This window comes from Chelonia mydas, chromosome 2 (genome assembly GCF_015237465.2).
Source record: "Chelonia mydas isolate rCheMyd1 chromosome 2, rCheMyd1.pri.v2, whole genome shotgun sequence".
In the NCBI taxonomy this organism is placed as follows: Eukaryota; Metazoa; Chordata; order Testudines; family Cheloniidae; genus Chelonia; species Chelonia mydas.
In genome coordinates this window covers 210,862,628-210,885,677 of record NC_057850.1, presented here as the reverse complement: position 1 = coordinate 210,885,677, position 23,050 = coordinate 210,862,628, and the positions used below count along the sequence as shown (strand labels likewise).

Sequence of the window (23,050 nt, the reverse complement as noted above, 5' to 3'; positions counted from 1 at the left end):
AAACATCCAAAATATTTATAATAAATTTGTTATATATTAATATATATTAATCACAACAGGTTTTTAAATCTATTTAATTTATTTTGCTTTAATCACATGCATTGACTGATTACTTGCAAGCCCTACTTGTAAAGTATTTAATCTAATTCAGAAACTAAATGATAATAGGAAGCATACAGGCACCCTCTCTGTAATCAGTCTTATTTACTTAACCAAATCAATCAGTTTCTAAACTCATGAAAATACTATATTGGAAATTTTGCAAAAACTCTGGATATATGTTCTTTTAACTAATAGAAATAGGTATGGATCACATATAGAGATGTTTAGATGTAAGAGTTTGGTCTGGACCTTCTGTGTAGTTTTGAGTATACTTTTTTCGCAGTAAGGCAACCTTGAATTGATTGATTTTTTTGTTTTTGTTAAGAAAGTACAAACTTGCAATAGAAGCTTGGTTTGTAATAATATATTCAATTTGGACATATTGTCATAGCCCCATGCAGGACAGGAATACATTAGGGATTCATGCTTGTGCATCTGGTTGTGTGTGTGCAAAACAAAGTGGTACCCATTAAAATATTGCCATTTGCCATTTGCTAGTTATCAGCTTTACAGTAGTTCTATATTCAGTGTGTTTGTGTTGTGTTAATTAGGCAAAAATGCCAAATTACAAAGATTTGAATGGTAACATTAACAGTCTGTAATGGCCTCAGACAAATATCGGGTTGTATTTTGCAAAGAAATTCAATTTCCACAATATCATCAAATCTAAGAAATGTAGACTATCATCCCATCTTTCTTTCACTCTGTATGTTTGTCTCCAAATCCGTGACTTCTGGAAAGAAATTCATGTAGAGCTTTCTATTCAGCTTCATGAGTCCAATGTTTGTCTAATAGTTACAGTTTAATACTGAGAGGTAATGTAACTAACATACATATTAAGAGTAAAATATGCTTGTTCTTGTTTTTAAAAGTGTATTTAATTTTTTTGATTCAATCGGAGGAATCCTTATTTTCAAGCATAGCACTAAGTAGTATATGCCCAATGATCAGTTGACTAAATTAACTAAAATAAATGTCTGAAGATCTTTAAAAATTGCCCTTGTGGTTCTTGAAGAATCAGAAGATAGAGATGTCTTCCCCTGTGCGCAGTGGAAGGATTGTGATGATTTGGATTTTACACATCCTGTTCACATTACTGCCTGGGTAATGTTTTCTGTGTGGATTGGTCTGAGTGATGTATGTGCGTACTTGTATTGTGTAAAATGCAAATGAAGAAAATTGAAACTACTGAGGTGAATTTCAGTTTGAATTTGAGTTTGTGCAAATGTTACACTTGTGAATGCTTAGTTCATGTGTGTACTGGTGAAGTCAATGGAACTGCTCACATGAATTAAGTCAGTGGTCCTCAAACTGTGAAGTATGGAGGAACGTCCAGGGGGCGCGGAGGGGCTGGACCAGTCCCCTCAGAGGGGCAGGGACGGAGCGCCACCCAGCCCTGCTATGACCTATCTCCACTCCAGCCCCCACTGTGCCCCTCGTGGCCTCAGCTTACGGTTGCCAGGTTACCCGTAGCAACTGGCCTCCACCACCAGAAGGTGGGAAGAGCAGCAGCTGCTGCTGGAGCATGGAGGAGCACTCAGCAATGGCTCTGGTGGAGAGAAGTCTCCTCCGTCCTGCCCCACTTACCCCTCCACCCCTGGAGTGCAGCTCCCCCATCCCCATCCTGTCCCATACCCCCCACCTGGGGACCAGTGAGTTAAGTGCGCAACAGTGTAACAGTCAGACTTATTGCCTCTTTCTATGTGGTAAATACAAATGACTAATTAAAAAAATTCTTAGCAGCAATGTGGCTGAAATACTCATTGAAGTCAATGGAATTTTCTGACTTCAACAGGGCTAGGAGTTTGCCCTATGTATCTGTACTAATAACGACTGTGCTTAAAACATCTATGGATCCTGACCGGGACTATTATTTTTTTAGTGTTCAGTTGTATCTACTTTCGGTAGAAGGGTAACACTAGATAAATTGTATGTTCCTCTGATTAGTGTATTTTGTGCAGCCATAAATAAGCAAATCTTAAGAGATGCAGATATATCGGGGGGGGGTAGTTTATATTTTTGTAATTTGGTGGCGGTCCTACTGTTAGTCAAAATTCACCAGATGTATTGGTGCCCAAGTCATGCACTAAAATTTGATGTTCCATAGCTGAAATTATTCTGTAATCTTTAGCAGTTTTAAAATGGTATAAAAACATATAAGACATCAGGGTCACCGGAGTTTGAATTCCGTCTTAAAGCTGATTCTTTGGAGTTATCTTTCCTTACTGCTGTTTTTATGGCAAAAAATGTGAATTGTTGCATTGGGAAATGTGAAATTTGCACTGTATGATTATTGCATTGTAAAAATGTTGATTTCAGTCTCTATTATGGACATTTTAGACAATTTGACAATTGTTCTGTGTAGATGAAGCACCTTAAATACTTTTATCAAACCATGCTATACATCTCTTTTACAGTGTGCCTTAAATACTTGAACTAATTGTTAACTTATTGTATTTAGTAAAAGCTAATAATTCTAAAATCTTTTTAAATTTAGGATTGATGTAATTCTGTACAGCTCTTATTGGATATTTTATTTGCATAGAAAATTCCAGCAGCTGTGCTGTAGTCTATACATAGATTCTATGACATTCTTAAATTTAAAAAAAAAAAAAAGGTGTAAAAGAAGTTTGTTTTTCAGTGTTTTGAAATACAAATGCTGAAGAGATAATTACTGTTTAGCCAAATTCTAATTGTGTGCAGTGAACTGCTGTGTTGATTTAGATAATTTGCCACTAGCACTTTAGAAGTTTTATGTTGTCAGATTTACAAATTAGAAATAACATTCTGTTCAGAAATTGGTGAAAAGATGTTTTTTATATACAGTGGAAATTTGAAATAGGGTGCTTAAATGCTAAAATATTATTTTATATATTCAATAAGCATAAAGATTTTGTTTCATAAAACTATCATTTATTGTGCCATAATCTTAGAATGGTTTAGATTATTACCTTGTTTAGTATATTTTCTAAGTATGTTTTGTGTTTCATTCTATTAATGTTCCTGTTTCATAATGAGGAGAATTGGCATTTTTTAAAAAGTTCAAAAAGGGAAGGTATGAATTATAAAAAATTCAAAAAAAATGTATATGAAATTTTTACCTTGCAAGTTAAGTAAATGTATTTTTAAGACATCTCTTCTGTCCTTAAAATTTTAAATTAATCTGGCCTTACTGAAAAAGCGTTTCTAGTAATGTTCTAGTAATTTGTTGATGTTAAAAAATAGGAGTGCTACACAAATAAATGGGCTCATACTTTTTCCTTTTTGACAAGTTAGGTTTGTTTGTAAACACAACTAAGAGACCTTCGTTAATTAAGTTAATTTCAATCATTTGCCACCTTTTATTATAAAGGCAAAAATACATATGAGCAATATAAACTAGATGTTATTCTGATCAGTATAAATAAGCACTATATGTGCTTTTATAAACACCATGCTCTGTAGCATATTGGCCTTTCCCAGTAGTAAAGCCTATGCCATGAATTCATCAGTGGGGGTATAAAATCAGCTTTCAGGCAGAGAAAGGGGCCTTATCCATAGCAGCTTCTTTGGATTTTGGAGTGGCACCAAGAAGATCAGCTCACCACAATGGCGCGGCTCTGGTACTTACGACCAATAGAGAAGACTATTATTGGTAAATTGTGGAATGTCAAGGGGTTCCATTATTGGCCATCGTTGTAGGGTTTGGGGTTCTACATTCAGTAGTCCAGTGGTTCTCAAACAGGGGTGTCAAGGTTCCTTCCCCACTCTGAACTCTAGGGTACAGATGTGGGGACCTGCATGAAAGACCCCCTAAGCTTATTCTTACCAGCTCAGGTTAAAAACTTCCCTAAGGTACAAACTTTGCCTTGTCCTTGAACAGTATGCTGCTACCACCAAGCATTTTAAACAAAGAACAGGGAAAGAGACCACTTGGAGACGTCTTCCCCCAAAATATCCCCCCCAACCCCTACACCCCCTTTCCTGGGGAAGGCTTCATAATAATCCTCACCAATTGGTACATGTGAACACAGACCCAAACCCTTGGATCTTAAGAACAATGAAAAATCAATCAGGTTCTTAAAAGAAGAATTTTAATTAAAGAAAAGGTAAAAGAATCACCTCTGTAAAATCAGGATGGTAAATACCTTACAGGGTAATCAGATTCAAAACATAGAGAATCCCTCTAGGCAAAACCTTAAGTTACAAAAAGACACAAAACCAGGAATATACATTCCCTCCAGCACAGCTTATTTTACAAGCCATTAAACAAAAGAAAATGTAACGCATTTTCTAACTAGATCACTTATTAACTTTACAGGAGTTGTAAGGCTTGCATTCCTGAGCTGTTCCCGGCAAAAGCATCACACAGACAGACCAAACCCTTTGTTCCCCCCCCCCACTCCAGATTTGAAAGTATCTTGTCTCCTCATTTTGGGTCAGGTGCCAGTGAGGTTACCTTAGCTTCTTAACCCTTTACAGGTGAAAGGGTTTTGCTTCTGGCCTGGAGGGATTTTATAGCACTAGATACAGAAAGGTGGTTACCCTTCCCTTTATATTTATGACAAGGGGTCTGTGTACTCCTGGGGGTACTCAGAGATTGTCCAGGGGAGTACATCAACTCTTGTAGATATTTGCTTAGTTTTACAACAGGCTACATAGAAAGCACTAGCGAAATCAGTACAAACGAAAATTTCATACAGACAATGACTTGTTTATACTGCTCTGTATACTATACACTGAAATGTAAGTACAATATTTGGTAAAAAAATGAGAAAGTAAGCAATTTTTTGGTAATAATGTGCTCTGACACTTTTGTGTTTTTTGTCTGAGTTTGTAAGTTTTTAAATGAGGGGAAACTACGGGTACACAAGACAAATCAGACTCTTGACATGGGTACAGTAATCTGGAAAGGTTGAGAGCCACTGCGGTAGTCTACACAGGGCTGCGCACCTGACTAGCCCTTAGAATACTTCAGGCCTGTAAGGTTTAAATGGGCTGGTTAGACCTTGAACTCCTAGGTTGCTCAAGATATAAGTATAGAAAGGAAAGAAGGCAATCATGTGACTTCCGTTGGTGGTGGTTGTCTCCCTCATCACTGCTGTTGTGACAGTGAATAATGATGTATTTGTTTACTTCTATTACCATAGTGCAGAAAGGCTACAAGTAGGGCCCCATTGTGCTTTACAGACACAATGGTGTAGTAAGGGAGTAAGTTACATGCGTTGTTGCTGGTTATATTTTAACTTTACCAGATTGCGATGTGATCACCTGATTTGAATGGCACCTATATATGTATCATTGAATTAATTGCATAACAGTTAGGCTAAACACTGTAATTAAAAATGGCAATGTCCTGTGGTCCCTAATATAGTATATATAGCAGTAGTTAGATTTTATATGATATTTTATTCGCTAAATCTCAGCTGCTCACAGTATTAACAACTTTTTAAATTTTTTTTTCTGGAAGGAGACAATATACAAGTGTCTTGGGGCAGAATTTACACTTTTTTTAATGTTCCCTTTTCCACCCCCTTTTATTAGACTGTGAATCTGCAATTTGCAATGAGTGAGCAGACGACAGTAGCCATACAGAGCCCTGTTAACACAATGGGACTACTCAATCTTAATGTTAAATACTTTGTTGAATTTGGGGTCAGAGTTACTACTTTAGCTCAACTGATAGAGTTTTCATTCTGGACTATTTTATTTAGATTAATAAAAGCACCCTTCGAGAAGTTCTGAACCCTTTACAATTATTACAAAAAGTACAGTGTAATGTATACTATTTCCACCTCTCACATTTCTCTGTAGAATAATCTGTTTAACGGGATGTGTGTTGATAGTTATAGATGCACATGTGCACTGAAAGTAAACCTTTAGGCGAGTTTTCCAGAGTAATATATATTCAATTTCCAAAGGGTTTAATAACATTTCTCACCCAAGTTGTTGCCTAAGGTCTTGTCTACATAAACATTTAGTTCCCGAAAAGCTGGGGTGTGAAGCTAGCCTGCTGCTGACTAGCTGCCTGCATACATACTGCTGATGCGCATTAACAGTTTGTTAATTTAGTGTCTACTGTTCACATAGCTAATTCAAAGTGCTCATTAAAATATATCTTGCATTTTATAAATAAAGATTTAATAACAAAAATAATGAAGAATCTAAGCTAATGACATATTTTAGAGAGAGAAAATAAATTGTAATTGTGATTTCATTGTCAGTAGCAAAAAGAGACTGGAATGTCTCCATTACGTTCATTTGTTCATAGCAACATTTGAGGTATGACCCTAGAAAGTATTAATGTAACAAAATATTCATAATAAAAGTAAAATCATCTGAGATGCTGAAGTTTTAACCTATCTATTGAGTTTATACAGTGTTTTCAACCATTTTAATGTACCTTTACTGATAGACAGTGTCTTATTTATACACTGCTTCTTTAAGATGTTAATAATTAGGATATGTCTTCACTGCAACGTTAAGTCAGGTGATCAGCAACTGCTTGCCGGCACCCAGTTTGGAGCAATGAAATTGACAAAAATGACAGCCAACCGCCTATGTAAGTAACACAGTGTCTACATGGACACTGTGTCGCCTTATCTGCATTGATATAAATAGAGGTGGAGAGGTGGTGTTGTAGCAGGACACTTATACCAGCAGGAGCAAGGATGTAGTGTGTACATTGACATAGTTAGGTCAACATAAGCTGCCTTATGTCAACCTAACTGTGTAGTGTAGACCAGGGCTGAGTTACCATGTCCTCACTAGTGCTGCTCTTTCTCATATGTGTTGCTAAAATTTCAGTGGGCATATCCCATGGTTCTGGGTAGTACACTGAGCAGTAAGCTGAGCCACTCTATGATTCTTTCCAAAAGAATTGTGGGAGAACTTGCCTGTCTTTCTGGGCACACAAGCACAATTGTGGGAAGGCACTGGAGGACTATCAGGCACTCAAGTGGTTTTGCCTGTGTCCTCACTGCAAAGTGGACAGGTTACCAGACTGCGTGAAAGCCTCACTTGGGTTTTAGGCTGTAGCCCCAGACGAGACTGCGACTCCAGGCTGAAAGCACCCAAACTCTGGTAACAAGATTTTGTGTGTGGACAGGAGGATGGTTGGGGCAACACTAAGTAAGAGCCAGAGTTAATTCTGCAGTGTAGATACACCCTTAATTACATAATTGCAGCCTATGTTAAGACTGTTTATTCTACCTCAGCCTGTCTTTGCATAAGAAAACAAAAGAAAAACAAACAAAATCAGCTTGTTTACAGTGACCAAATAATTTTGAGGGAGCTATTTCAATCTTTTAGGTTAATGTTTATATTAACTTTATTTAATATTTATATTTAAGTTAAAAATCAATAAAAGAAACTCCTTTTAAAGTTTTCTTTCAAAATTTCACAACTCATGAAATTCAAAATTAAGACACTCCATCCTTAAGTCAAGCTGTTGTTTTGGTATGAGTTATCAGAGCTACTTTTGTAGTTTAGCTGGCAGAGCATTTGCCTAGGTGAGATGATGATTCAGATTCTAGTGCCTGCATATTAATTCTTCTTGTGCAGTGTTATTGGTAAGTATTGTTCTTGTGCTTGTTTTTGAGTGTGTTGCATCCGTTAACATATGTATTGGTAAAATGAAGCTTAACATTAGAGATATATGATGTAGGCCTTCTCAGGATGACAGCCCCTTCCAAAAGTATGTTTAATTTCCTAGACAGGTCATTGCTTACAAATCCAAGGTAGTATATACATTGAGAAAAATTGCACATGATAGAGTCAGTATTTTGGGAGGATTCCTCGAGTTGCTAAATTCCACTGCTTCAAATCAATGTCTGGGTGCATTTTATTTTATTGATTTTATCACATGGTTACCCATAGTTTGATTATGCGTCTGTTCTAGTGAAAAATCTGCTCTGTTATTGCAGTAGTTTAAAAGATGATAATTAAATGCAGTAGTTTAAAAGGTGATAATTAAAATGAGAGATTGGAAACAATTTATTATCAAAATATGGATAATATTTTTTTTAAAAAATTCTGTTCGGTCCAATATTAGACTTCAAAAATTTACATCAGATGGATTTAAACCATAAAAACAAAAATTGTTATTCGTAAGTGTGTATATGTGCATCTTATTTAAATGTTAGCTACTAAGGAATAAGCTTCCTGAAAGGTACATTTATTATATACACAAGTCCCATACTCAAATGCAGTGGAATTGTGTAAATAGGAAATATTGGGTACCTGATAAAATCCTGTAAATTATAGATTTTTATGCTAACAGTGTGACATATTTTAAGACTACTGTTGAAGGTACTTAATTTATAAGGTTTATAGCTACCAGTGCATTTCCGTTTAATGCAGGTTTCATTGTATTGTGTGAACACATGGTATTTGTTTGACATTTTATGTGGATGCACATACATACGTGTGTGTATTTTATAATAGTTTTCTCGTGATAATTTAAGATATCAAAGTTGCAGAAAAACATTCATAGTAATCAGAAATCCTTTATTAAATAAAAAAGTCTTATAATGTACACTTCCATACAATTGCTTTGTCTGTCATATGGATGGTGACATAAGTTCTTTTAAAAGAAATTATTTCACTCAGCTCAGAAAGCCATACTGTAGCCATCTGGTGTCATCTTGGTAGATTATAACTGTTTTTGCTAGCATTCTCCTACTGTGTTAAAACAATTCAGATATGTTCTGCTTGCCAGCAGGTTATAAATATATTTTTAATCACACTGGTAACATTACTATTAGCGTATGTCAGGTTCTTACAGGTCAGTTAATTTCTGTCTTCAGCATGGGAAATGGATTAAAAAGATGGAAGAAATGAGAGACTGTGACAGGATAGGGACAGGAGCTTTATACTTTCCCACCTAAGATATGTGAAAAAGTAAGCAGCCTGTAGCAAGCACTTTCAATCTGCAGAAGGTGCTCCTTGTTCTCTTCAACCCCTACATACTAGCAGGTCACTATTCATTTTTTCCAGGTAACCAATTACTATACCAGTATGAATATAGAGTTTGTTACATGGACAACCCTTAAAAAGTAGCAATTAGAACTGGCCTTTAGGGTCTGTATTGTAGTAATTAATCATTCAGTGTAATCAGAAACCACTGTCAGAACAATCTGCTTTCTGTGCTCTTAAACCAGAGGTTCAAAACTTGGTTTGCAGCTTGTTCAAGGTAAGCCCTGGCAAGCCGCGACTTGCTTTGTTTACCTGAGCATCCGCAGGTACGGCCGCTTGCAGCTCCCAGTGGTCGCAGTTTGCCGTTCCCGGCCAATGGGAGCTGCGGGAAGCAGTGGCCTGGCCCAGAGTACAGCTCCCTTTGGAACACACCTACAAATTGAGTATATGACAACTTCAGCTTCAGTTCTCCCCTCCATGACTTCTTGTTACTAATAAGAGCTAGGACAGAGAGAGAGTTTAAGCCCAAGTTGTTAGAACATACGATATTGCAGCTCTGTAACAGAAGCAGCTACTTCATTCCTGTAGCATCAGAAAGAAAGAAAAAGAAATAGCTGATAAACCTGAACAGTTCCATTGGCATTTCTTGGCATAGTTCATTTAGGTTGCTCTAAATAAGTGAAGGGTTTGTGTTTAGTTTTAAATAGGGCTGTCAAGCGATTAAAAAAATTAATCACACTTTTAAACAATAATAGAATACCATTTATTTAAATGTTTTTGACATTTTCAAATATATTGATTTCAATTACAATGCAGAATACAAAGTGTACAGTGCTTACTTTATTTTTATTACAAATATTTGCACTACTAAAAACAAAAGAAATAGTATTTTTCAGTTCACTTAATACAAGTACTGTAGTGCAATCTCTTTATCACGAAAGTTGAACTTACAAATGTAGAATTATGTACAAAAAAGACTTCATTCAAAAATAAAACAATGTAAAATTTTAGAGCCTGCAAGTCCACTCAGTCCTACTTCTTGTTCAGCTGAGAGAGACAAGAGACAATCGCTGAGAGAAACAAGCTTGTTTACATTAACAGTGAAATTAAAACAGTGAAATTAAAACTGCAATTGTGATTAATTTGTTAAATCGTGATTAATTTTTTGGAGTTAATCGCATGAGTTAACCAGTTAATCAACAGCCCTAGTTTTAAATTAACAAAAGTATCTAGTATCTGAGATGTTGTCATGATTTTTAAACGTTTGCTCTGTAAAGGGTAGTAAACTTTAAAAAATTACATTGAAAATTCAGTTGTCTTCTAAAGAGTTATTGTACCAAATTTTGGAGAAAATTCAGTCATTAAGGAATATATTTTGATTATGGATCCACCCAGAGCTAGTTAAAGACATCCTGGAGTGAGATGATGATTTAGAGAATCACCATTTCCTCTCTGTTCCCCCATAAGAGGGGTGACAGGCTTATAGCTACCAAAGTTTGCATTCCGTAGACTGCTAATTTAACTGTACTGGCTGCAGCTTGGGAGAGTGTAACCAAGGCTCTATCCACTCCCTGTCTTCTCATATCTACCTGCACACAGGAATGGGGAGCAACAGCTGTGCAAAGTCTACTTTATCTCCAGTTCTGCTACCTGTGATGTAGAAAGCCAGACTCAAGGGGTGTCTTGTACCTCACTTCCATCTTGCGTCGCCATAAAAGCCTGGCCATGATTTGCCCCTAAAATATGAAATGGATTGTATCTTGCTGTAACATAACTTTAACTGCAGAGCCTCTGCCAACACCTCCTTAATCATTTGAAGCTATTGTAAAAACAGAGTTTGTAATGGTATATTTAATTTCATACTTGATATTTTATTTGTGTTTACAGAATATTTGGTAACTGGCTGCCTACAACTACCCTCCATCCCCACTTTTTGTGTTTTTGTTTTTATTTTAATGTATTCAAAGTACTCAGCTGTGACTATGCATGACCAAATTTGGTGTTTGATATTGTGCAATCAGGGTTGAGAATTAATTTCATACTATCTTATGGCCTCATACTATAAGAACCCTAACTTGGTGTCTTGATGAGGTACTAATGAAAAATTTTTTATGCTCCTGCTGCTTGTCATTTTAACTACCGTAAATACACCAACAGTCACCAAATTTGGGTAGATTCATAGGCAAGTATTCAGCTGAACATACTTTTCTTTACAGCGAATATAGCAAGATTAAACTTGAAGATGCTCTCATAATGTACTCATTCTAAATAATAGCAGGTGGAAGGAGGGGTTTTGCTTTCAGTGAAAATGGATAGGCACTCCCTGCAATTGCACATTGAATCAGATAGACAGAGACAGCTGCAGAAGGGAGATATGCATAGCAGAAACCAAATCAATTGGATTCAGTCACATCCAAATGAAATTACATCAGTCAATAACCTTCCTTTCAAGTGACTGAAATCTTTCTGGCCCAAATTTCTCTTGTCAGGTTACTCAGTTTTGCCAGTGATTAAAGTATCTTAAAATTGCTTCGATAACATCAAGGACCTTGTTGTGACAAGTTCTGTAAATGCAGTCTCTTGAAAGAGAAAGCTGGGTTTCAAGTAGAGTATTGAGTGTATTGATCGAATTTCTTTCCATTGGTCCTCAGAAGCTTTTGTTCGCAAAGATATTGCAGAATGAAGGAAATCTATACTTCTCACATTGAAGGAATTCATTTCCATGTATGATATCTGTATTTTATTTTATTCTTATATGTGGTTATGTGACTTCTTTTTAAAATTTTAAAATAGTTCTAGAAGTACAGTGTACTTATTCTAAAGTGGAATAGTGTAGTTTTGAAACACATAATCCTATAAATCAATAGACTGTTGTATTTGTTTGCCTCAGTCAGCATATTTATTAAATGTGGGGATACACTGACCACCTTTAAAAGGTTAGCATTTACTAACCATTACCACCTACACGGCTGCTACTCTGAAACCTGAGAGTGGCTAAGATTTAGTTTCCATCTGTACCTGAGATGTTATGATCTGTATTCGTTGCTGTATTTGTTGCTACTGTGAATATTGATTTTTGTTATTGTTTTATTTTCTTTTTTGTGTTTTGTTCAAACTGATCATTATATATGTATTCTGTAGCCATTCAGGAGATATTTGTAATTGTTTACACTTAATCTATAGTGAGAAGAATTTCATTAATTAACACCGTCTAGGTTTAGGAGCCATATTCCATACCATTGATTTGTTTTGTTTAATGAATTAGTAAGATTCTTGATTTTTAGAAGGGCTGAGCTCTGGCAATACCCAGTGACTTAACTGGGAATTGTGGGTACTCATCACCTTTATCACCTTGTCGAGAGTGGAGAAAAGGGTGAATTCTTAAAACATTAGTTCACATGATTTTCAGCACCACTTAGTATCTAGTGCCTTTTAAAATGTTATTAGTTCATGGTGAACTCTAGATGGTGAGTTCTAGATTTCAAATTTCATTTAAAATGTTCATTGTATTTGAAGGCCACCCCAATCTATTTACTTCCACTGCCAACTAGTGTCATATCCCATCCATGTATAATTTCCCCCACAACCCCAAACACATGTAGGGACTTGTCAGGATTTACAAAAGGGTAGTTTCAAGCTTTAATGGACCTCATAAGATCTATTGAAGTAGAGTGCGCCTTCTATGGACCTCATGCACAGACCCAGCTTAAATTTTGGATGCTCATTTACAGGTTTTGTTGAAAAAAGTTAAGTTTGAAAGTATGTGTATCATTGGAATCTGGCTAATGCCCCGAAACATCCTCTCTAACAAAAATTCTACACCTTTTAAAAACAAGAGATTCCCACTATCATCTCAGAATCCTGCATCACTCACTATTGCCCCACTCAGTTTGTACTCCCCCCTTCCTCTTGTCTATAAATGCTATCAGCAAAAGAACTAATAAAAAGGTTCGGGGTGCTTTCTCTGGAAAAATCTCAAAATATTCCAGTCAGTTCAATTTCCTGTATTTGTGAAGATTTAAGGTAATTTCAAGAGCTTTTACACAAAAACTACATATTTTTTTACCTGACTAGGGGAAAAGGAAGCTGATATGGACAGGGGGTATGTGTGTGTGTGTGTGAGAGAGAGGTTGTTTCTTTCTTCCCTTATTCCCTGTACAGGAAGGAGAGACAGAAAGGGATTCAGCTTTTTCCTTTCTGCCATGGAGGGTAGGGGAAGTCAACAGGTTCTTTTAGAGGAACAGAGGTGTATAGGGAACCTCCCTAGCTATAACACCTCTCCTCCCTCTTCCCCTTCTCTCCCCCCCCCCCCCAAAAAAAAAAACAAAAACAAAAAACAAAAAACCCCACACAGCTCTTCTGGCCTGCTATTGCCCCATCCACTGACTGGAAAGTCTGGGGAACTCATGTTTCCATTTCAGATTCTCCTGCCTAGCAAGTCCTCACTTCTCCCGTCACAGATGGAAATGTGAGTTCTGTGGCTAAATCGACCAGTCATTTTTGATAATCTCAACAAGCAGGAGCTGAGACTGGAAATGTATAGGTTGGCTAGATTAAGTAGGGCCCTTGAAGTGGAAGACAAGGATTTGAAGTTGATGTAGTAAGTGAGAGGAAGCCAGTGAGGGGACAAGAGAAAAGGACTAGTTGTTTGGATCAGTAAGGGTTGGGGGTAGATGAAATGGAAAGGGGAGAGGCAAAGAGGAGAGTCATCACATCACTCAGTGTCAGGGTTGATTTAATCATGATTTAAATCAGCAAGCTGAAAACCTGGATTTAAATAATCCATTTTAATCATGTTTTGCATTCGTACTTTTGAGTTATTTTCCTAAAGAAAGGATGATTTTCATTGGCGATCAACGACTAAAACTGGTTGATTTGCTACTAAATATAGCTTTCACACTAAATCTGGTGCCTCTTTTTGCTATCTATACATATTTATTAAAGCAGTAATAAACTTTAGCTTACATTTATTCAGATTCTTAATATTGATATTTTTTCTTATTAGAAAATGATGAATGATGCATTTCTTAGTAATAGATTATTATTAATTTTTATTTGTGATTCATGTCAGTCTCTAGCTGGATGTAAATTCAAATGCAACTTAAAATGCACAAAAACAGAATTTAAATATTTTTTAAAATTAAACTACCTTAAATGTGCTGGATACATAGGAAAAAATATTTATCAAAACGTGTTTCATTTAAAGCTAATTGATATATTAAACAAAGGGAGTATTATCTGTAGTTAGTTTATTGAACTGATTGTTTCTGGTCACTGTGTCCTTCAAGATTTTAGAACTAGTAGATTTTACCCCCCACACATAGTGTTTGCTCATAAATTGGAAGAAGAAAACAAGGTTTTCTGCTTTTTCAACTCCAAATTGGTTTCTTAACTTTTGACTGAATTAGTCATTGAACTGAACTAGTTGAATAAACTGAAATGAATAAAATATTCTCTCTGTACCTGCAGATGATGTTATTGCTGTCAAGAGCTGGCTTAGCACTCAGCAAACTCTAGTACTGCCACCAAATCAATGGTCTGATTTTCATTAAAACTTGGCAGCAAACATGTACTGCTTAATATTATTTTTTGTATTTAATTTAAATGATTTTAATAAATTATAATAAGCTTAGGCCTTAACATAGGATGTCAAATTTAAAATTTAATTTTAAATAGGTTTATTTTAAAAATTAATCTGTATTTAATGTATATAAAAATCTGATTTAAATTAAAAAATCTGTTTTTTATTATTTGTTTTTAATTATTTATTTTTATCCACCCTGTTTCTCATGAGCAGGTTGTGGACAAGAGTTTTAATAGTAATGACGAAGAAGAAATGTTTTGTGAGTTTCCACAAATCAGTAAAATTGCTAATCAATTGCTATTTGTGGATAACGTGAGTTCTCATTAATATATTTGCTCAGTTATATTTTTTTTGTCTTCCATTTACATGAATCAATTGTTGCTTGAGCTGCTTATATGTATAAGTAGCCATTGTTTCCTTAAATAGCCTATAGTAAATTAGGTAGAGGCATTTTGATGTGAAAGAAATGTTGACGTAGCCCAATTTTGGAAATACTGTAAATATGAAATTAGAGAGTAGGAAGTATAAAGCTTGTTTTTAAATGGAATAGTTTTCTTTGTTAATGTATATGTAACAAACATTCATTATGTTGCATTTTTCATTAAGGGAAAATTACTACAGAATTGCTGTCTTGCTATTCCGAGGTATACACTGTTTAGATCTTTCACCCAGTGCCTTTTAACAGTGTACATAGTTTTTTTTAAAAACGTATTTAAAATATACTTTCTTCATAGGCTTCTTGGACCTGCTCTGCAGATCCTTTAGAGTACTCCTTTTGTGGCCTTGGTTTGGCTTTACATCAGTAATGTATGATGTGCAGACTCGTTATTAAAACTTAATTCATTAAATAGTAAAATCATTGTGGATGGGTGCAGCTAATTTTAGGATCTAACCATGTCTCAGTTCATCAAGATGAAGGGAGAAGTGGAGTGTATTTACATACGTTACTGCTTGCTCTTCAAAGGAATGGACCCCTAAATCCAACATTAAATGAACATTGCTGCTCGAAAACTGCAACACCATTCCTGTTATTTTTCTTTAAGTGGTAATTTTTCTTTGACACAATCTCATTTTTTTACTCACTTTCCACTTAATTACTTGTAATGTAAGCAGTATTTTTTAAAAGAGATACTAAATGTATTTTAAGCACCTCAACTTCTGAATAGAAAGCGGTTATTTTTTAAAGAAAGGGTTTGTTCTGTCTTGAGAGTGGATGTTTAGTAAAAATTAAGTAAATAAGCTTATTTTCTGTTACTTTTTCTATAAAACAAACACCCTCCTGCAACTGCAACAATGCACACAAGAAGTGTAAGCATCTAGTTTATCTGCACACTGTGTCATGTATTGTTACTTAGAGTTCCACCTATGAGGAAATGCTATCTTGCATGCTCATGTTTGTCTGTCTTAACTAAGCCATTGCTTTTATGATCAAAAACCTAAGCAGTCTTCTCTTCTTTTTGAACTGCACTGAGCAAAGAATCAAAAAGGATGCTACACTTAACCCAAGTCAGTTTGCAGTTTGGACTCTAAGAAAAGAAAAAGGCTTTCGTGTATGACATTACTCTTAAACTATCTATTTGGATCTGACCATACATATTATTTAAATCTACTGTGGTGTTAAAATGTTTCATAAGACACAGAGCAGAGCTGCTATGATCTTAAATGTTAATATTCTTTTCTTATCACTTTACTGTGTAGATACCCTTCATGAGACACAACTCTACCACAGCTCATCCTCGGAGGCAATCCTGGAAACCTCTTTTATAAATGTGATTTTAAAATGTGGATAAAACTCTCAATAGAGTACATAAAGTAAAGGAGAACAGCTATCTTGTCTTTTTCATAAGCTTATCGTGACAAAAAGTTGAGTTTGCTTGTCAGGTTTGGCTAGAATGTAAGTGATTGGTTTGTTACTTGGACTGACAAGGCAGTTAATTTGCCTGCATTTTTTGCACTAATCAGGAACGTTTGATATATCCATTGTTGGAAAATACCAGATAAATGTTGTGTCAGAATTGTCCTGTTAAGTAATGTCTTGTTCCCCTGTGCTTCCTTGACAAATGATGATATACAGTGCTTGGATTCATTGAAGAGTGACAGAAACCTGTGGGACTTAAATACTGTATGTTCCTCTGTGGTGGTATTGATTTATTTAAAAAATCAACGCTTTGCCATCAGTCTGCTGCTCTACTAATATGCAGTTTAATAAGAATATTCCTATATAAATACTGTGTTGTGGAATATGATAGAAGTTTATGTAAAAGGATTATTTTCCGTACAGTGGCAATAACAGACCTGTAAAACACTTGACACTTTCTCATTTTGAAATAATAGCCTTGCTGCAGAAGAATTGATTTTGTGCTTATTAGCATGAGCTAATTGTTTCCACTTTCAAATGTTCGAGTGAATAGAAATATATCAATATCCATGCTTACTGGATCACTGCTGAGACAAACAGGAAAATTTGAATATTGTCTTATTTGGATTAATTTTACTGTGGTGTTCAGGTCAAGGTATGTTTTGGTTTTTCTTTTTGTTTTTTCTAATTTAAATATGAAACTGCTATATAAGTTGGGGATGAATGAAGAACTGATCACACAGCATACCATCTGAAAGATCTTCATCTACGTCCATGTACCTCCAGATAGATACAGACATAATATTTTGGTCTACAAACTATACTGATCAAGTTCTTAAATCTACAGCAGCAGTATATAGACATTTCCATCGTTTCATCTTGAACTTGCTTGGGAAAAAACTCTGTTCAAGTGTAATCATACTTGTAACTTTGCAACATATCATCTTGGAACTTCTTGATCTATGGTGGGGGGTTTTGTCATCCATCAAGTTATATTTTTAGTTGAAAATAAATTTTAAACATAAAAGAAAAAAGATACATGCTGTATTAAGTGATAGGAGAAAAATACAAATTGGTGTATACTAATTTAAAAGTCATATCTTATTAGGGCGTCTCATGTTTGGATATTATGTTCAATAAAATTAACTTGATGTGTCTAACAAGTTGTACTGTTTTGAAAAAATGTCAAAAGAAGATTTTCTTTTTAACATTTTATAAATGTTCTTTAGCCATAAGGCACACACAGAGCTCCTCCTAAATGAAGAAATGTGTATTTGGGAGTCCAGTTTTCAAGTCTGAAGGCCCTTTTAGATAAGAGAGGACAGAGTTTAGATGCAACTCTTGGAGAATTCAGAAACACAGGTGACTAGAGAAAATTACATCTAGCCATTTTGTTAATAGGAAAAAAATTCATCATGTATGATGCAGGCCCTTACTTAATGTCTGGCTAGGAATTACTAATTACCTTTTTTTAACGTTATCTTACTGGAAAACCAAATGTACTGTGACATATGGTCAATAATTAGCCTTTGTGTTACCAACTCCAGTTCCCAGTACAGCATTCTTTTATTCTCTCTGAAGACATAATGTGAGACAGTGAATGCCACTTCCTGGTTTTAATTTTTGCTACCTTAAATTTTCATTTGTTTAGTAGTAGATTACTTAAATTTCTTAATCTGAGACAGTAAATTTTGTCTGTGTTTTTCCATTGATGCCCCTCTCCGCAATCATCCTCCACTGGTCCAGCATCATCAATACTGTAGATACTCAGGTACATGTTTATGAAATGACTGTTCTGTTAATCATTATTTACAACAACCATTTTATAGCTAGCAAACACTGAATTTAGCTGAAATATATGCTACAGTCTCACGTGGAATGAGTAAAGTGCATTGGTGATTAGCAAACATGAAAACATTGGAAGGTAGAATAATGACTTCTTGTCAGCTGTGTTGTGTGGCGGCTTTATTTTGGTAAGGTGCATAACTCTCTATCATGTAGTGAGTTATTTCATTTGCTTTTCCTCTCTGGAAACCTGGGTAAAATATTGCATATTTCATATCTTGAAATGTTCAGTGGTGATCTTCTAATCCTTAGTGGACACTTACAGTAGTTCACAACCACCATGCAATTGAGTACAGTTGATTACTATAGTTTGAACTTCTGAAATGCCCAAACTTCTGAAGTAGTGTGGATGTTGCAGGTTAGGACCGGGAGAAGTAATTTAGTACAGTACCTGCTCATAGTTTGTCTGTAACAAACAAGAGTTTCCAGAGTCTAATTTTAATGGATACAAAACAAACAAAAATACAACTACCCTTTCCTCTGTCTCCCAGAAGGAGAAATATGTAGTATGTATCTTTCTAGCACTCTGTCTTCATAGAACTACTCATTCCAGGTTAAAAATAATATAAAAGCAGGTCTCATACAATAGGCATATATCATATACAGTTTATAATCCCAGTATATTTGAGACACACACGCTCATAGAGATATACATATACATTGTATCTATACATTTAATTCCCCTTGTGTGTGCATGTACTTATGGAATTTCCCTATATAATTTGTTTTGGGAACCCATAGTGTGTTGCACAGTTTACCACAGCTGCCTCATAACAAAAGTGAACACACACTTCTGCCCTAAGGATGCTGTTAACTTGCATATATGTTGAAGCAGGTTTTTTGCTGGTATTTCTACATTTTAATTTGTAAATGCTTTTTAATAGTTTCTTTGAGTTCATTTGTTACATAAAGCAGACAAGAGATTTTTGTGTCCCTGACGATTTAGGGAGTCTTACATTATAAATAAACAAAATATAGCTTTCCAAAATTGTGTGAAGGTAGTCACATGCATGATTTTTCTTTGCTTTTAGATGTTTACTTTTAAAATGCGTGGTTATAAACACAACTTTTTTTTTTAAGTGGAATTGACTATACAAATGATAGATGTATGCTTGTTTTCTTTTTACTCATACCCAGCTGCCTAATTGGGGCAGGTTTCTACCTGATCACTACAAAGGAGCCGAAGGGCTGCTGTGGATATGGCCTGTATACTTTCAGTTGGAGTTGTGTAATCTGTCTTTTCTTTTTTTATGACAGGTTTCAGAGTAGCAGCCGTGTTAGTCTGTATTCACAAAAAGAAAAGGAGTACTTGTGGCACCTTAGAGACTAACCAGTTTAAATTCGTCAGTCTCTAAGGTGCCACAAATACTCCTTTTCTTTTTTTATGTTTGACCCATAATTTGTATTTATTTAAAGAAGGGCATGTTACCTAAACCTACAGATCACATCAAAACCAAAGTCACTTTCAGTGGAACCCATGAAGTAGGGTTGCATGATTATGCAATATAATGATTTTGGAATGCAGGCATTGAAAATATTTCCACATTTTTCATTGTCTAAAGAGCAGAATGTCCAATAAATATTGCATGATGAAAGTATTTTATTTTTTCTGGGGCTCCTTTTTTTTTGGTAAGGAAAATGAACACATACGGCTTGATAGTGCAATCTAGAAGATACTATCCTTTCACCTCTGGATCCTGGGTTCAACTTCAGCTTTAGATAAGTGAAAAACTGTCAGATTTAGTTTAGTCTCTGTTTGTGCACATCACAAACGTAGCACATATGTTCACATTTGAGCCTCTGCTCCGGAGAGGTCCAGCGGTGTTGGGCAGGCATGGATTTAAGGTTAAATGTTGAGTCAGCAAGCAGGAGAGCCTAGTGTGTGAGGAAGGAGGTTTGTCCTTCACACTGTGTGTAGTATTAGGAACGCCTAATTAGGAGATGGGGTCAGAATAAGCCAATGCAGAGGGGAACCCAGACAGCATACTGTGACAGTTAAATACACCCGTGGTGTTGGAATAGAAGGAGTGTTATAGATCTGAACTGATGGGTGGTGGAGTGAACGTAGAGCTCAGGCTAGTCATTTATTTGACAGTTTATTGTTTGTAAAATTCTAGACTGAATCTATTGGAATTTTGCTTGAGGAATGACTGTATTATAGGCCCCCTCTATCTCAAAAGATTTGTCTCATGCTCTAGCAATGTTGTATATCCTCCTCCCATAAAATAGATTTACCCTCAGAGATGAATATGTACAATTTTCTTTAACATGGTACCTTTTTGCACGACACTGTAGACAAATGTGCAATGGTATGCGCATTTAAGTGAGAGAGATTTTCTGTAGTCTCTGAAGCATCTATGTGAAGTTGAATTTAAAGATTAGCTTATTAATGTTGTGTTTCAGGGACTTGTAGGTAATTACTTTTACAGCTATAGATGGGCACTGCTGACTTATGAATGCAAAATAGGTTTTCTCACTCTGCCTGAGTCAGCTCTTTGTAAATTTATATGATATTAACTGTGGTGACTTACAAATGTGTCTGTAATGGGTTTGCGTTGCATCCACTGTTCCTTTATAAAAGCAAAGGACTTTTTCCCCACTGCTCACTCTAAGACTTCTGCAGGCCAGCTGATAAGATTCCCTCCTGTGCAGGTAGATGCGAGGTAATGAAATTGGATGTGTGCTGAGCTTTGTAAATAAAATGAGATTGACCCCCCAGCCATTATCTCATTTATCTGATTTACATTGTAAAATCAGGATCTACACTATTGATTAGAGCATAATTAGTTAATTATGAACAGGAAAAATACAGAGTTATGTGGAGCTTGAACACAGCAGGCTATACTGCTAAAAAAATTCCAAGGGCATGAGCAGATGGAGATCACTTTAATAAAGAACAAAGCATACGTGTTTCAGGTATGGAACTGTCTAATCAACCTCTGGCTGTGAGGAGATTCTTGACCTCCATTCTATATTTTTTTACATATGAACAATATTTCCTTTCAATTGTTACCATTTCCTTTATTATTTAACTTATTAACCTAACTACTACAAATTTTCACCTTCCTTCCTCAGTTTATCTACCTTATTTTCTCCATGTAAAATTAGAAAATCAATTACCTGCCTTCCTTTTTGGAATGGAAAATAAAGCATTTCCTAATTTTGTTGTGTAACATGATTTGAATCTTGTTAAAGGCATTGACAATAATAGGTAGCATCATATCAGTTAAAGCTATTTTAACACCAGGAGCTTGTTTTTTAGCCTACACTTAGAGGATCTCCATTTTTTGTTTTCACAAAGTTCTGGGTACAACTCCTAGACCACTGAGTACTTAATTGCACCCCTAGATCACGCACTTTGGCATATAATGGCCCCTCAAATAGTGGGTGAAAATGTGGATGCCTGTTTTGGAAAATCTGACCTTTGATTCATATGGTTAATATTTTGTCTAAACCAGTGGTGCCCAACCTTATTACACAGTAGGCCCACATAAACCTAAGCACAAGCTTGTGTGAACCAAATAGATTTCTATATATTTTAATAAGATTTAAAGTCACCTGTATTGATTTATATTTTAAGTTCAGCTTGTTTCATATGTGTTTATATAGGTTGTTTCTACGTACAGTGTTGTCTATTTACACACTTGTATAAACTAAAATGATGTAAAGATGACAAAACGCTAATGAATCAGTCATTGGTATATTGTGTTGAAGAATGCCCAGGGCCTTATGTCATGCTTTGATGGGCCATAGGTTGGGCACCCCGGTCTAAACTATGGAGGATGTACATTGCTAAACAAATATTATACATGTATAGAAAGCAGAGTGTGCTAGTCAGCTTGTTTATAACCCTATAAACTCTTGTTTATAACCCTAGCAGATAAGCCAAGTACTTAACTATCTATTCACCTCAGAGTTCCCACAAGATCATGTCTGAGGCACATTTCTCGAGGTAGTGTAGGGAAGCGTGCACTGTTGGTATCTATTCTCCACCTGTTCTGTGAACATGACTACTGCAAAGTTCCGGTGCTATTAACTTGGCATCTTTCACAACCAACAAATTCACATAACTTTAAAGTTTCAAAGTCATCTTATAGTTTGTTTAGGTTCTGTTTCTGGATCTGACAGTACATTTTCCATCTCCACATTTGACTAGGACCCTAGATCATAGTATGTGGTTCATATTGCAGACCTTAATACTCATTTTGCCAGTTGTCTTTGTAACCCAACTGACAGGCATATGATAACTGACCAGGTTTCCTCCAGTGCTGGTGCCAGTGCTAAACTATAATTCATCGAGCAGGAACAAGTGTTTTCTTTACAGAGCTGAAATGTGTGTGAGCTGTCCCTTTTTCTCCAAGAATTTGAAGGTCAATCACCAAAAATGTATCACACGACAGTGCTGCCAGGCAGATGGTCCAGTAGTAAAATATTCTAATTAGTAGATCCTTCATTTTATCAGGTATGGTGTACCAGAAATGTATTCTGTATCCTACCATCTCACCATATTAACATTGGTAGAGTCTAGTCCTGCTGCTATAGTAGTCGATGGTCAAATTCCCATTGGAATCAATGGAAAGGATATTGGGATAATCATAGTTTTGTGCCTAGAAGATCATCTTTTTTTAAACAGCTAAATTTATTTTAATTTACCTATCATTGCACAATACATTTATCATTTTACTATGCTCTTTTCCCTAAGGGAGCTCTTTTATTTTCATATTTTTAAAAGATCAAATATAGGTTCTACTGTACAATAATATATT

At 35.6% G+C, this 23,050-nt stretch overlaps 1 protein-coding gene across 9 annotated transcripts in view; it reads left to right on the top strand.

Moving 5' to 3' along the window:
• The window catches only part of PHF14 (PHD finger protein 14), a 298,225-nt gene that overhangs the window by 179,375 nt on the left and 95,800 nt on the right, over positions 1-23,050 (top strand). Inside the window, exon 17 of one of the 9 annotated variants that reach the window (XM_007064891.3) lies at positions 16,280-17,599. The exons of the other annotated variants lie outside the window; for them this stretch is intronic. Coding sequence (XP_007064953.3) covers positions 16,280-16,292 — 13 coding nt within the window. The 3' untranslated portion in view covers positions 16,293-17,599. Of the gene's footprint in view, positions 1-16,279; positions 17,600-23,050 lie in introns of those variants that run through there. 9 annotated transcript variants of the gene reach the window in all.